A 14,364-nucleotide genomic window follows, 5' to 3' on the forward strand; every position below is an offset into this window, starting at 1 on the left:
TTCCAAAGTTGATATCAATTTAGGAATGCATTTAATATCAAATTCCCTAAACCCTAAAAGAGTGCATATCACATTTGATGATCTCATGCTACCCCTAATCTAGCCCATTGTTTTTCGTTTTCGGGCTTTTTTTTAATAATTTAATGTTCGTGATTCAAAAAATTAGGTCTTTTCGGTCTTTTCAGTTATATAAGCTAAAACCCATGTCCATGATTCAGATCAAAATTCGGAATCTGGATTCAACACCTGATAGCCTAACCCTTCCTCTGCAACATGATCACGTTCGTTACTCCTTTTAAAAGACCCAGTACGTTTTTTCGTCACTCACATGCATCTTAAGAAAATCCATGCACGCTTAACTATAGAGTTCCTATGATTGAGCCACTGGAAAAAATGTGTCAACAGTATATAAATATTTGTCAACGTCATTTGATTTGATAACTTCTTAATTGAATCGATTCAACGTTTGAAAAAATTGTTTTAGAATATTTATAACAATAATTCTGATTTGATTCAATAACTAACGGTCTGTGATTATACTATAGACATGAAGGCTTATACGAAGACTTCAGAATTCTTTCGAAAATTTTATTTTAAATATTAATCTCGATAATTCACCTAAATACTAAAAAATAGTCAATAAATAAATAAATATTTACACAAATCATTCAAGAATTAAAAAAAAATAGCCAAAAATAAAATTATGAAAATTAAAAAAAATTGATAATAAAACAGCTAAGCTTTTTTATTTTATTTTATTTATTTTTTAAAATTGTCACAATAAATTAATGTAATCCAGCTAATATATCAATTAGAAATTTCTAGGACATGTCCCACAAGATTTTTTTTTTTTTAATAATTAAAAAAAAAATTATTAATTTCAAAAGCTTTTTAATCCATAGCTCAAATTAAAATAAATTAAAATAAATTAAAATAAATTAAAATAAATAAAAAAATTATAAAATATTAGAAGCTGTTCTGGCTTTATAATTGTCACAACCACTAAAAGCTACTAATTATTGTGTCTCTAATGTGTCCCTTATTTTAGTGTATAATTATTATTATATACTTTATTTTATTAAAATATTTAAATTTTAAAATTCCCGATTTCAATAATTTTCTCAATGATTTGAAACGTTAAGTGATAGGTTATGGTCAACCGTGTTTCTGATTCTAAACTCGAGCTTAAGAATATTTTTTAGTTGTCCTTATCATTTAATTAATCAACTTATATGCTGTTATTTTGAAGAATGATGTAACGAATCTGAATCTGTATTATACTGATCTGATTTATTATTTGTTATTAGGTTTAAATCTCACCTCCGTTTTCGAACTTCTTAGCTGTTTTGTTTTGACTTTAGCTATGTATACTAGTATGATAGTATGATTAGTTTTTGAATCAGTAATGACCCGACTTTCTAAAACCCCTAGCCTCGTGCAAGCTCTTTATCATATACATGTGTACGTCGTTTAAAGCGATGGAAATAAGCTCATATATTTTAATAAAAATCATTCAAACGTAGTATGAGGGTGGAAAGTACCAAGCTGGAGTACGGTAGGGATAGAGGGAATTTTCGGTGGAGCGGTGAAATGTGTAGAGATCGGAAAGAACACTAACGGCGAAAGCACTCTACTGGGCTGACACTGACACTGAGAGACGAAAGCTAGGGGAGTAAATGGGATTAGATACCCCAATAGTCCTAGGCGCTGTGCGTATCGACCCGTGCAGTGTTGTAGCTAACGCATTAAGTATCCCGCTTGGTAAATGAATTAAATCCTCTAAAAGAAGAAGAAGAATCAAATGAAAGAAGAATTAGAATCAGAGAATGAAAGAAAGAGAAGCTCCGAAACCTGAACCTATTTACCGAGTGAAATCAGTCCAATGGAGGGTAACGAGAATCTTCTTTGTATACGTTTAAAAGTTAAATAATCAACGACTACTAGAGTTTATCGTTTAAAAATAAAACCGATGGTATCCTAATAGAAAGATGTAGAAGATAAGCTAGCACAATTACGGTCACTCATGGCCATAAACACTCGTTCTCGTCACGACCATGGTATCCTAAATTTTTTTTTTTAAGTTTTGGGTATTAAAAATATTCGGTAAGAAACCCATATATCGGGGTTAGATATGTATACAATCATATCTGTTATCAAGAAGTTAAAGGACCTAGAAATCATTCAACACCGATCAAGTCCCGTGTACGCACAGATTAGTCGTTGCCATACGGATTTACTCACGAAAAAGTAATATAACTTTCGCACCCTAATTCAAGAAGAACCATCCAAGACGGAAGATTCCACCCTAATTAAGATTTTGTCGGTTCGCTACGCTACGATACCTCCGTTCGGTAAAAGGGTCCAAGCCTTTAGGTTGTTTAAGTAGGTTGTGCTAGGTTAGGTTGATCTTTTGGAGTGATCTTCAATTAGGGTACTCGCTCCCTTCATGCCTTGCAGCTTCATCTAAGTGGGTTTTGGTCATTGCGCTCCTACACCACCTCTTGGCAAAGTAGGCCGATGGGCAAGACCCCTCCAGCCGCAATGGTGTGGGGTGTCAGAGGTTGTTGTCTCGTGGCCAACTCTCAGGGACTGAAGTTCGACATAGAGCTTTTTGGTTCTTCAGTTAAGATCCAAAGCCCCAGTCCGACAGGTTTCTACTAAAGTGCCTTAGGTTTCCACTGAGCTGACAACCAAGACGTGACCGAGCCACGTGCACGGTTGAAGCTGTTGGATTGGGCCATCTGTGGGGTTGATGTGGGTTGGGCTTAAGGCAATTGGTGGGCAAGACCAAAGCTGGAGTTGAGATGTTGAGTTTGGGGTTCAAATTTGACTCGACTCGACCCAATCCAACCTAACCCAGTGGATCCTCCCCCTTTACCCGACTTTGTTGCTAATAACAAGCGCTTCTCGGGCAACTCTCGATGACAAATTTTCGACGTTTCATGACGTCATTTTACCACCAAAACAACCAACTTACTATCCCAATTCTTTTTCCCTTGTCAATTGCACGACAACACATCTTAAACTCAATAAATTTGGAAAAGAAAAACCGATCTATGACTCACAAAAATCGATAGAAACTTAGGCTAATTCTGGGTCGATTACTCACAAATCATGACGATTCAAGGTGAGAATGATCACGAATTTCAACTAAACCAGCGACGTTCCTCCGAGGTTTCACCAGAAAATTGTGAGATTTCCAGTGCTTAAAAAAAGAGGGTTGTTGCAGGAACATCGAAAAAAACAGATCTACAGTAAAAAAAAACAGCGTAACAAGGATCAAAACCGAACAAACTTGAAAGTTTAAGAACCAAAATCTAGCCATCATTAGAATCTGGGCTCAACCCAAGAACAGATATAACAGACAGCATTCTTGAAGTCATGCACTGAACGAACATCATCTCAAATAGATTAGAAGATCAAGCAGTCTACAGTACAAGAAGTGGAGAGATCCTAATCCGTAGAGGCAGATAGGTTTCTTCCGCAGCGATCACATATGTTAGAATCACTTGGGGAAGTATTGTGTGGCTTTTCCTTCATCAGCTTTGGAAGATCAATTTCCAGCACATCATGGAGTGCCTTCGTGCCTTCTTTCACCTCATCCAAACTGCACAACAAAGGCTTACAATCATTCTCTATGGTATTATGAAGTTTTTACTGCTTTTATCAAGCTCATTGAAACCGTTCGTCTTGTTTTCGGCTTCTCGAGGTGTTTGGAAAGGCAAATCCTCTTGTATTTTCTCTCTACGTGTTTCCCCGTTTGCTGCAGCATACAATGATGTCCTAGTTCGGCCCCCTCTCCACAACCGATGTGGGATCTCACAATCCATTGCCCTTCAGGGCCCAGCATCCTCGCTAGCACTCGTTCCTCTCTCCAATCAATGTGGGGTCTCACAACTCCCCCCCTCCTCTTCAAGGCCCAGCGTCCTTGCTAGCACACCACCCGATGTCTGGCTTTGATACCATTTGTAAAAGCTCAAGCCCACCGCTAGAAAATATTGTCCTCTTTGGACTTTCTCTTTTGGGCTTCCCCTCAAGGGTTTTAAAACGCGTCTGCTAGGGAGAGGTTTCCACACCCTTGTAAAGAATGCTTCATTTCCCTCTCCAACCGATGTGGGATCTAACAATCCACCCCCTTTCAGGGCCCAACGTCCTCGTGGGCACTCGTTCCTCTCTCCAATCGATGTGGAATCTCACAATCCACCCCCTTTCAGGGCGCAGAGTCATCACGGGCACTCGTTCCTCTCTCCAATTGATGTGGGATCTCACAATCAACCCCCTTCGGCCCAGCGTCCTTGCTGACACACCGCCTAGTGTCACCCCCTTCAGGGCTCAGCGTCGTCATTGGTAGACTGCCCAATGTTTGGCTCTAATACCATTTGTAACAGCCCAAGCCCACCGCTAGCAGATATTGTCCTCTTTAGACTTTCCTTTCAGGCTTCTCCTTAAGGATTTTAAAACGTGTCTGCTAGGAAGAGGTTTCCACACCCTTAAAAAAATGTTTAGTTTCCCTCTCCAACCGATATGAGAACCAATGGATATCAGAACATTCCCCCCCTTTTAATATTGTCTCTAGCTAAGTTCCATAACAACTAACTATAAAAGATTTGGCATACCTTATCGAGAGTGGAGGCGTTAACCGAATTATAGTATCGTGCGTCGGTTTAGCAAGAACTCCCCTTTCCTTCAACTTCATGCAAATATCATACGCCGAAACAGGAGATAAAGCTTTGCTTTTGAGCTCCACGGCATTGAATAAACCTCTTCCTCGAACATGCTTGATGTATTGCGGGAAACGCTCCTGAACTTCGACGAGCTGATTTCTGAGCTCCTCTCCTAATTTAGCTGATCTGTTTTTTACATGGAAACAAAGTTCAACATTTCATAGTATAAACCAGAGGACCAAAAAAGGAGATAGTAAAGGAAATGACTAGAAAACATCTTGAAAAGTATAACAGGCAGCAATTTATCATACATACTTCATACCTTTCAGCAAGTTTCTCATCTTTGATCACTTCAAGTGAGGCAATAGCAACTGCACTTGCCAGTGGATTTCCCCCAAAAGTGCTATGCATAATGAGATAAAGATCAAGGTCAGTCTTTATTTGATATCACAACAGCAGTTTAAGATAGTGTTCTCAACCGCACACGAGTACAGCGTAACAGCCTAAGCCTAAGCCCATTGCTAGCAGATATTGTCCTCTTTGGGCTTTCCCTTCTAGGTTTCCCCTCAAGATTTTAAAACGCGTCTATTAGGGAGAGATTTCCACACCCTTATTAGGAATGATTTGTTCCCCTTTCCAACCAATGTGGGATCTCACAATCCACCCCCTTGAGGGCTAGCGTCCTCGCTTACACATCGCCCAGTGTCTGGCTTTGATACCATATGTAACGGCCCAAGCCCACCACTAGCTATTGTCCTCTTTGGGCTTTCCCTTCCGGACTTCCCCTCAAGGTTTTAAAACGCATCTACTAGGGAGAGATTTCCACACCCTTATAAGGAATGCTTCGTTACCCTCTCCAACCGATGTAGGATCTCACAATCCACCCCCTTCAGGGACATCCGATAAAATTGGAGACACGTTTTAAAACCTTGAAAAGGAGCCTGAAAGGGAAAGCCCAAAGAGAACAATATTTGCTAGCAGTGGGCTTGGGCTGTTACAGACAGACACGTCTTAGACACAAAGCAACATATGTAGCGGAAATTCTGATCATGTCAAGTGGCAGCATTCTCCATGGTTTATATTAATTCAGATAGGGTTCATGTATAGAACTGATTCTTAAGTTGTGCCTGACGGTTTCTGCAGAGAGTGAAGCCTAATATAATGTTCACAGGGACCTTTAATAAGGCAACTTTTCCATTTAACTCCGATGAGAAGAAAAAAGAAGGCGTAAAGAAACCCTCCTTGCCCAACCCTAGACACTCTAAGATCCTTTTTCAAATCTCCTCGGATGTACTTCGGCTGGCTTAGCAAGTGGGCAATGCATCCATCTCAAGTGGAGGCTGCCTCACAATTTGCAAGCAGCCGCAGCTAATCTTCCAACCGATTCTTGGTCCGTTTGCGAGAAGGGGGAAAAGGGGAATTACAAGGATGACAAGTTGGTTAGAAATTTATCGGGATCGTGCATGGTGGAGTGTTGGGAAAGGAGGGGTAGTGTGAGATCCCACATCGGTTGGGAAGGAAAACAAAGCATTCTTTATAAAGGTGTGGAAACCTCTCGCTAGCAGACGCGTTCTAAAACCTTGAGGATAAGGCCGAAAGAGAAAGCCTAAAGAGGACAATATTTGCTAGCGGTGGACTTGGGCTGTTATAGTTGGTATAAGAGCCAGACACCGGACGATGTGCTAGCAAGGAGACTAAGCCCCGAAAGGGAGTGGACACGAGGTAGTGTGTCAGTAAGAACGCTGGACCCCAAAGGGGGTGGATTATAAGATCCCACATCGATTAGGGAGGAGAATGAAACATTTTTTATAAGGGTGTAGAAACCTCTTCCTAACATACGCGTTTTAAAAAACTTGAGGAGAAGCCCGAAAGGAAAAACCTAAAGAAGACAATATCTGCTAGCGGTGGGCTTAGACTGTTACAGGTAGTATAATTATGGTTATCGTCTATGTATTTTTCTTTATACTTTCAGTCTAGTACGAGTGTTCTAGAGAAAGGAGACGATAACCATAGACGACGACTCATAAACTTTGGTCAGTTTTCATGAAACTATTAATTTGAAAAACAGCACCCGAAAAGAAAACGTCTTAATTTTAACGATAAGTGAAGATTAAAAGTCGGGCGCTAGAAGGCGAAAAAAAGTCTATCTCATAAATCTAAACACAAGCTACATACCTCCCATGCTCTCCAGGTTGGATACAAAGCATTACATCTTTGTCAGCAAGAACAGCACTCACAGGTATTACTCCACCGCCCAATGCTTTTCCCAGTATCTGAATCATAAAAAAAAATCATGTACAAGTTTATAGCAGAAGAAATATAAGAATTAATGAGATGTTTGGTTAAATGAAGAACGTTGATCGAACCTTCCCCTATCGTAGATGAACCCGTAGTAGTACAGGAAACGTCGAGAATCAAATAGGTTCGTTCTTAATAAATATAAATAAATAAAAGAAAACGTCCTATCATATGGGAAGAGCGAGACGGGGCATTACCACTAGATCTGGTTTGACATTCTCCCAATCGCAAGCCAACAATTTTCCCGACCTCGCTAAGCCAGATTGTATTTCGTCGGCAATCAGTAAGACATTATACTTCGAGCAAAGATCTCGAACAGCTTTCATGTAACCATCAGGGGGAATAATAACCTAGAAGAATATCAAAATATCGACACAAAATGATTCAGATGTCGAAATCGAAACTGTAAGAGTCAATACATTAGGTAGCAATCCTCATTCTTCAACTGTAAGAGGTAGATCGCGAAAAAAGAAAGTAGTATTGGACTTTTCGTCGATCTATGTCTAAAAAGATCATTGTACGTGTTTTCGTTTCATGTAAGATCCTTATAACGCGTTATTTTATTATTTATCGTAACAGACAGCCCAAGCCCACCGTTAGCAAATATTGTCTGTTTTGGCCCGTTATGTATCACCGTCAGCCTCACGATTGTAAAACGTGTCTACTATGGAGAGAGTCTAGCCCTACTCCGACTAGTGCCTCGCACCATCCGGTGACTAGCTTTGATACCCTTTGTAAAAGCCCAAGCCCACCGCTAGCAGATATTGTCTTCTTTAGGCTTTCCCTTTCGGGCTTCCCCTCAAGGTTTTTAAAATGCGTCTGCTAGAGAGAGGTTTCCACACCCTTATAAGGAATGTTTCTTTCCCCTCTCCAACCAATGTGGGATCTCACAATCCACCCCTTGGGGCCTAGCGTCCTCGCTGGCACACCGCCCAGTGTCTGGCTCTGATACTATTTGTAACAGTCCAAGCCCACAACTAGCAGATATTGTCCGCTTTGGCTCGTTATGTATCGCCATCAGCCTCACGGTTTTAAAACGCGTCTGATAGGGAGAGGTTTCCACACCCTTATAAAGAATGTTTCCTTAGCCGACAACATTTAGAAAACAACCTTCCCTAGTAAAAGATTTCTGTCCCTTCATACATACCCCAGCCTCTCCTTGAATGGGCTCGAACAAAAATCCAGCTATTCGGTCCCCATGCTCTGCACTCCATGAAAACGACGAGCCATAAGATAAACCGAACGCCAAATACAAATCCCCATGACCAAGCAAAACAAAAATTAATGGATAGGATTGTTTTATAGGGAAAATACATGAACAAATTTCTTGACATGTAAATAGAAAACACAAGGGAAACCATGTCTTGGAACAATATATTCAACCAACCTTTAAATATTTTCTCAAGGGCAACTGCATCACCAAAATCAACTTTAAGATGTCCAGGCAACAAGGGCCCAAATTCTCGCGTCGCTTCGTTGTCGCAGCTCATGGAAATAACAGCCAATGTCCGACCGTGAAAGCACCCACAACATGAAACAATAATAGCCTGCATATGTGACAGAAAACATGGGATTTCAAAGGTCATTTAATTATGAAGAATTTGGAGGATAAGTTCTTGATTTTTTAGCACAACCAATATGTTCTAGATTGATTAGTTTCATCACAGTTTTGCAAGTAAGTTTTAAGAAAAGTAATTTATTAAGCTCCTAAAAGCACCTACTAGCACTTAACGGTAATCAAGTTTGAACTACGATGAAGGCTAACGTAACAGCCCAAGTCCACTGCTAGTAGATCGTCTTCAGTCTCCTTGTTGGCACATGGCCTGGTGTCTGGTTCTGATGCCATTTGTAACAGTCCAAGCCCACTGCTAACAAATATTGTCCTCTTTGGACTTTCCCTTTCGGGCCTCCCCTCAAGGTTTTTAAAACGCGTCTGCTAGGGAGAGATTTCCACACCCTTATAAAGAATGTTTCGTTCTCCTCCCCAATCGATATGGGATCTCACAATCCACCCCCCTTCGCGGCCCAACGTTCTCGTTGGCACTCGGTCCCTTCTCCAATCGATGTGGGACCCCCCAACCACCCCCTTCAGGGCCCGGTGTCCTTACTGGCACACCGCCTCGTGTCCACCCCCCTTCGGGGCTCAGACTCCTCGCTAGCACATCACCCGGTGTCTAGCTCTGATACCATTTGTAACAAGCCCAAACCCACTTCTAGCAAATATTGTCCTTTTTGGGCTTTCCCTTTCGGGCTTCCCTTCAATGTTTTTAAAACTAGGGAGAGGTTTCCACACCCTTATAAAGAATGTTTCGTTCTCCTCCCCAATCGATGTGGGATCTCACAATCCACCCCCTTTCGGGGCCCAGCATCCTCGTTGGCACTCGTTCCCTTCTCCAATCGATGTCGGACCCCCCAATCCACCCCCTTCAGGGCCCACTGTCCTTACTGGCACACCGCCTTGTGTCCACCCCCCTTCGAGGCTCAGACTCCTTGCTGGCACATCGCCCAGTGTCTGGCTCTGATACCATTTGTAACAGCCCAAGCCCACCGCTAGCAGATATTGTCTTCTTTGGGCCGGGCTTCCCCTCAAGTTTTTTAAAACGCGTATGCTAAGGAGAAGTTTCCACACCCTTATAAAGAATGTTTCGTTCTCCTCCCCAACCGATGAGGGATCTCACAGCTAATATGCTAAACGTTCCGAACTAAAATGGAGAACGGAGAAACTTTCAAAATTTGAAGACCAAGATCTAAATTATAGCACAAAATTTCCGTATACCGCACCTCATCTTTGGGGATTTTCTTCTTCTTGTAACCCCATTTCCTTGCCAACTTCAAAGCAGTTTCCACTCCTTCAGCACCAGTGTTCATTGGAAGAACCATATCATAGCCAAAAATTTGTGTTAAGTACTCAGCAAACAGGGGAAACTTATCATTATAGAAAGCTCGAGAGCTAAGAGTGAGTTTCTCTGCTTGTTCTTGGAATGCCTTGACAATCTTTGGATGACAATGTCCCTACAGGCATGAGGCAATAAAAGATATCAATTAAGCGTTGAATTATCAAACAAGTCACTTAGAAATGATTATTAAATGAAAAAAACACCTGTTATCAGAATGAACAATGCTAAAAACGTTCAATTTAGTTCACATCATGCATGGAGATCAATTACAGTCGTGTACCTGGTTGACAGCAGAATAAGCTGATAGAAAATCCAGATATCTCTTACCCTCTGGGTCCCATATCGATGACCCCTTTGCTTCTGAGAATACAACTGGAATCGGGTGGTAGCTGCATAACGCCATAAAGTATCCATCAATAAGGGTAGAATCAACATAAATTCGACACTCTACATACTACAATTCCCTATGGGAACTGTGAGATCCCATATCAGTTGGAGAGGAGAACGAAACATTCCTCACAAGAATGTGCAAACCTCTTCCTAGTAGACGTGTTTTAAAACCTTGAGTGGAAGCCCGAAAGGGAAAGCCCAAAGAGGACAATATCTGCTAGCACTGGGCTTGAGCTATTACAAATGGTATCAAAACCAGACACTGGGCGGTGTGCGAGCGAGGAGGCTGAGCCCTGAAGGGGGGTGAACACGAGGCAGTGCACCAGCAAGGACACTGGACCCCGAAGGGGGCTGAATTGGAGTGTCCCATATTGATTGGAGAAGGGAACGAATCCCGACAAGGACGTTGAGCCCTGAAGGGGGTGGATTGTGAGGTCCCACATCAATTGGGGAGGAAAACGAAGCATCATTCCTTATAAGGGTGTGGAAAACTCTCCCTGGTAGACGCGTTTTAAAACCATGAGGGGAAGCTCGAAAGGAAAAGCCCAAAGAGGACAATATATGCTAGAGGTAGGATTGGGCTGTTACAAATGGTATCAAAGCCAGACACCAGGCGATGTGCCAACGAGAATGCTGATGCCCGGAGGGGGGTGGACACGAGGTAGTGTGCCAGCAAGGATGCTGAGCCTCGAAGGGAAGGGTGGATTGGGGCGTCCCATATCGATTGGAGAAAGGGAACAAATGCCAGCGAGGACGCTGGGCCTAGAAGGGGAGTGGATTATGAGATCCCACATCGGTGGGGGAGGAGAACGAAACATTCCTTATAAGGATGTGGAGCCTTCTCCTTACTCCCTAGCATACGCATTTTAAAACCTTGAGAGGAAGTCCGAAAGTAGCGGTGAGCTTAGACTCTTGCAAGAACACAAAGAAAAGAAGAAAATTCAAGGCTCTTAAGCGACATTTGATATGACATAGACTTGTATAAACTAATGCCTGCTGCAACTTCAGCCATTTGATTAGTAACAACAATAAAAGTTGGAACTACATAAACCTTTTTATCCAATCAATAATATAAGCATCATAACACTCTCTTATAAACATTAAGCAATATGATTGATATCTTCTGATAGACAGAAGCTTGCTGCATCAAAGGTTATTCAGGCCGCCCATGGAGAAATCAAGAGAAGTAACACATATCATCATCTATATCAAAGACATGAAGAAAAACAGAGAGAACCCAGAATCAAAAACATCAGAAAACAACAGATATCACAGCATGAAAACAAGAACACCACCAGAAACCTTCAATTCAAGATAAGATCAAGAGTTCATCAAGAAACCAAACAATCAAAATCATGAAACGGGGAGCTCACTTATGTGCACTATGATCTTTTTCCATATCGATGAGCTTCTCAGAAGCAGGAAAAGAAGAGAATGGCCTCCTTCCCCTGCAAACCAAGCTGATCAAACATTGCAACTGCCTTCTGGACGCCATTGATAAATCTCGGAATCTCAAACAAATTCCCTTCTGGGTTTCACCTCACAGCATCCACAGAGCGAAATATCCAAACCCCAGAGATTAAGGCCTTTTTATTCGGCTAAATATATCTCTTATCTATTGAAAATTGGAACCATTTCTTCGTAAATTAAGAACCCCACTAGTTGATCGCTGTCGTCCGTTGCTTTTTCCTGTTGTGGCATCGCAGCGGACGATAAACAGCAGACTTTTTTTGCCCTGAAAAATATTCGCGTCGTGATGGACTCAGAGTTCAAACGCCACAAGCAATGTTTACAGAATCTTAGAATAAGGAATAAATGTGTACAATTGTTATCCATTTACCTTTTAAGGGTCAAAAAGTTTAAAGAGTTGTTCTAATATTATGGTTAAAATTGTAATTGTCCAAGCCCGTTGCTATATTGTCATTGTTGGACTTTTGTTGAACGTGTTTAGGAAGAGGTTTCCACACCCTTATAAATAATGTTTCGTTCTTCTCTCTAACCGACGTGGGATTTCACAATCCATCTCCATTCGAGGCTTAGCGTCCTCGCTAGCACTCGTTCCCTTCTCCAATCGTTCTGGGACCCCTCAATCTACCCCCATTCGGGACCCAACGTCCTTGTTGGCATACTGCCTCTTGTCCACCCCCTTCTGGGCTCAACTTCCTCGCTGGAACATCACTCTCGGTATCTGGCTCTGATACCATTTGTAATGGCCCAAGCCCACCGCTAGTAGATATTGGTATCAGAGCCGAGTTTCGATTCTGGGACGAGCCAGGTAATTGAGGCTCGACTCCTTCTCTAAAATCCTCGAATAAAGTACACCTTTTGTTTAACACTTGAGGCTGGCACTCGTTCCCTTCCCCCTCAATCCACCCCCCTTTGGGACCCAAAGTCCTTGTTGGCACACTGCCTCTTGTCCACCCCCTTCGGGGCTCAACCTCCTCGCTGTAACATCACTCTCGATATCAGACTCTGATACCATTTGTAACGCCCCAAACCCACAGCTAGTAGATATTGGTATCAAAGCCAAGTTTCGATCCTGGGACTAGCCAGGTAATTGAGGCTCGACTCCTTCTCTGGAGTCCTTGAACAAAGTACACCATTTGTTCACACTTGAGGATTCTATTGACATGACTAAGTTAAATGCATGACTCTGATACCATACGATGAAATTAAAGAAATAATAGCATAGCAAAGTAAGTTTTAGGACTTATATTAGAAATAATCATCATGTTTACCTAGATTAAGATATTGATATGCCCTAAGTATGTGACGTGGATTTATATAGGTGACATTTAACGTCAAAGTATAGTGCTCGGTATAGCTACAAAGTAATTAGTAATATCAGTCAAGGTCAACCAAGCAAGTGACCTTACTCTTGGAGTTAGAGTATGATGATGCATGCTTTGTGGCCCCTACATGAAGCATATTATTTTATGTTATGCTTGCTATTTGTATTGACATATGATGTTGTGTAATATATGCATGTAATATCCATTATACTATGTTATGAATGAAATGAAATGCTATGTATGTCATGTCATGTCTTGCCACATGAAGTTAATGTTATGTTTTGAATAAAAATCATGGAACCACATGTATGTATGTCATGTGCATCGGGATACTTCTTCGTTATGTTATGCTAATAAAGACACGTACTTTCGATATTTATGTTTGTCATGTTATCATGCAGGTTATTTATTTTCTATAAGCGTCCAGTGACAATGCATTATGCCTGACCAAGTCAGACTTAGAGGGTACACATACGAGTCCGCCTGGTGGGTCTATGTGCGCGTACGCGGGCCGTGTGTGGAGAAGTACTGCACATCCAACCCTGCCCAAGACTGGAAAGACCAAAGGTCATGTTAGGGTTTTAAAATAGGTCCCAATGTTGTTAAGTGTGTGTTTGCATTATTAACCCCAACAGTTGGGTGACTTATTGAGTATTTCTTAACATACTAAAGTCACATGCTACCCTTATATTTTCAGAAAAGAGTAAAGCTCCCATGTACGGATGACAGTGAATGCTAGAGTAAAGTCCGACCATGTTTTGATAGTACAAGGTTAGACAAATTATGTCATGTAAGCTTGTATTTATGTGATTGATTAGAGAAGTATATAATGTAAGTGGAGTGTTATAGACTTAGTACGTTATGTTCTGCACATAGATTATGCTACCTAGAGGAAGAGGTAAAGGGCGTAGGGGACGACCCCCTACTAGCGGTAGAGAAAGGGGCAGAAGAGGTTTAGTCGTGAGGAGTCGGTGAATCGATTTGACGAACGGTGTCACCCCACCTCCAACAGTACACAAGACCCCACAACTGCCCTAATGGAATCATTACAAGCGATTATGCAAACGATGGTAACAACCCAACAAGACAATGTCTCATCATCAATTAGAGAGGCAAAATACCAACTAGACTTTAAAAGAGGTGACCCTTGTAACTTTAGCGGGACTGCAGATGATCCGATAGTGGCACAGTTGTGGTTGACTTCAATGGATACAATGGTCAGGCTGACAAATTGCTCAGAGGATCATAATGTACAATGTGCAACATTCATGCTGCGAGGTGATGTAGAGTTGTGGTGGCAGTTCAGCCGCGAGATTCTTAGTC

At 41.6% G+C, this 14,364-nt stretch overlaps 1 protein-coding gene across 1 annotated transcript; it reads right to left on the minus strand.

Moving 5' to 3' along the window:
• Nucleotides 1–3,277: 3,277 nt before the first annotated feature.
• On the minus strand, nucleotides 3,278–12,028 carry LOC111802343 (ornithine aminotransferase, mitochondrial-like). The gene is made up of 10 exons (XM_023686671.1): nucleotides 11,623–12,028; nucleotides 10,140–10,248; nucleotides 9,744–9,974; nucleotides 8,350–8,509; nucleotides 8,110–8,165; nucleotides 7,160–7,312; nucleotides 6,840–6,937; nucleotides 4,987–5,067; nucleotides 4,617–4,850; nucleotides 3,278–3,607 (listed from the first exon to the last, which is right to left on the minus strand). The coding sequence occupies exons 1-10, from the start codon at nucleotides 11,742–11,744 to the stop codon at nucleotides 3,454–3,456; spliced, it is 1,398 nt and encodes a 465-aa protein (XP_023542439.1). The 5' UTR covers nucleotides 11,745–12,028; the 3' UTR covers nucleotides 3,278–3,453.
• Between the last annotated feature and the right edge of the window lie 2,336 nt (nucleotides 12,029–14,364).

Source organism: Cucurbita pepo, chromosome LG09 (genome assembly GCF_002806865.2).
Source record: "Cucurbita pepo subsp. pepo cultivar mu-cu-16 chromosome LG09, ASM280686v2, whole genome shotgun sequence".
In the NCBI taxonomy this organism is placed as follows: Eukaryota; Viridiplantae; Streptophyta; class Magnoliopsida; order Cucurbitales; family Cucurbitaceae; genus Cucurbita; species Cucurbita pepo.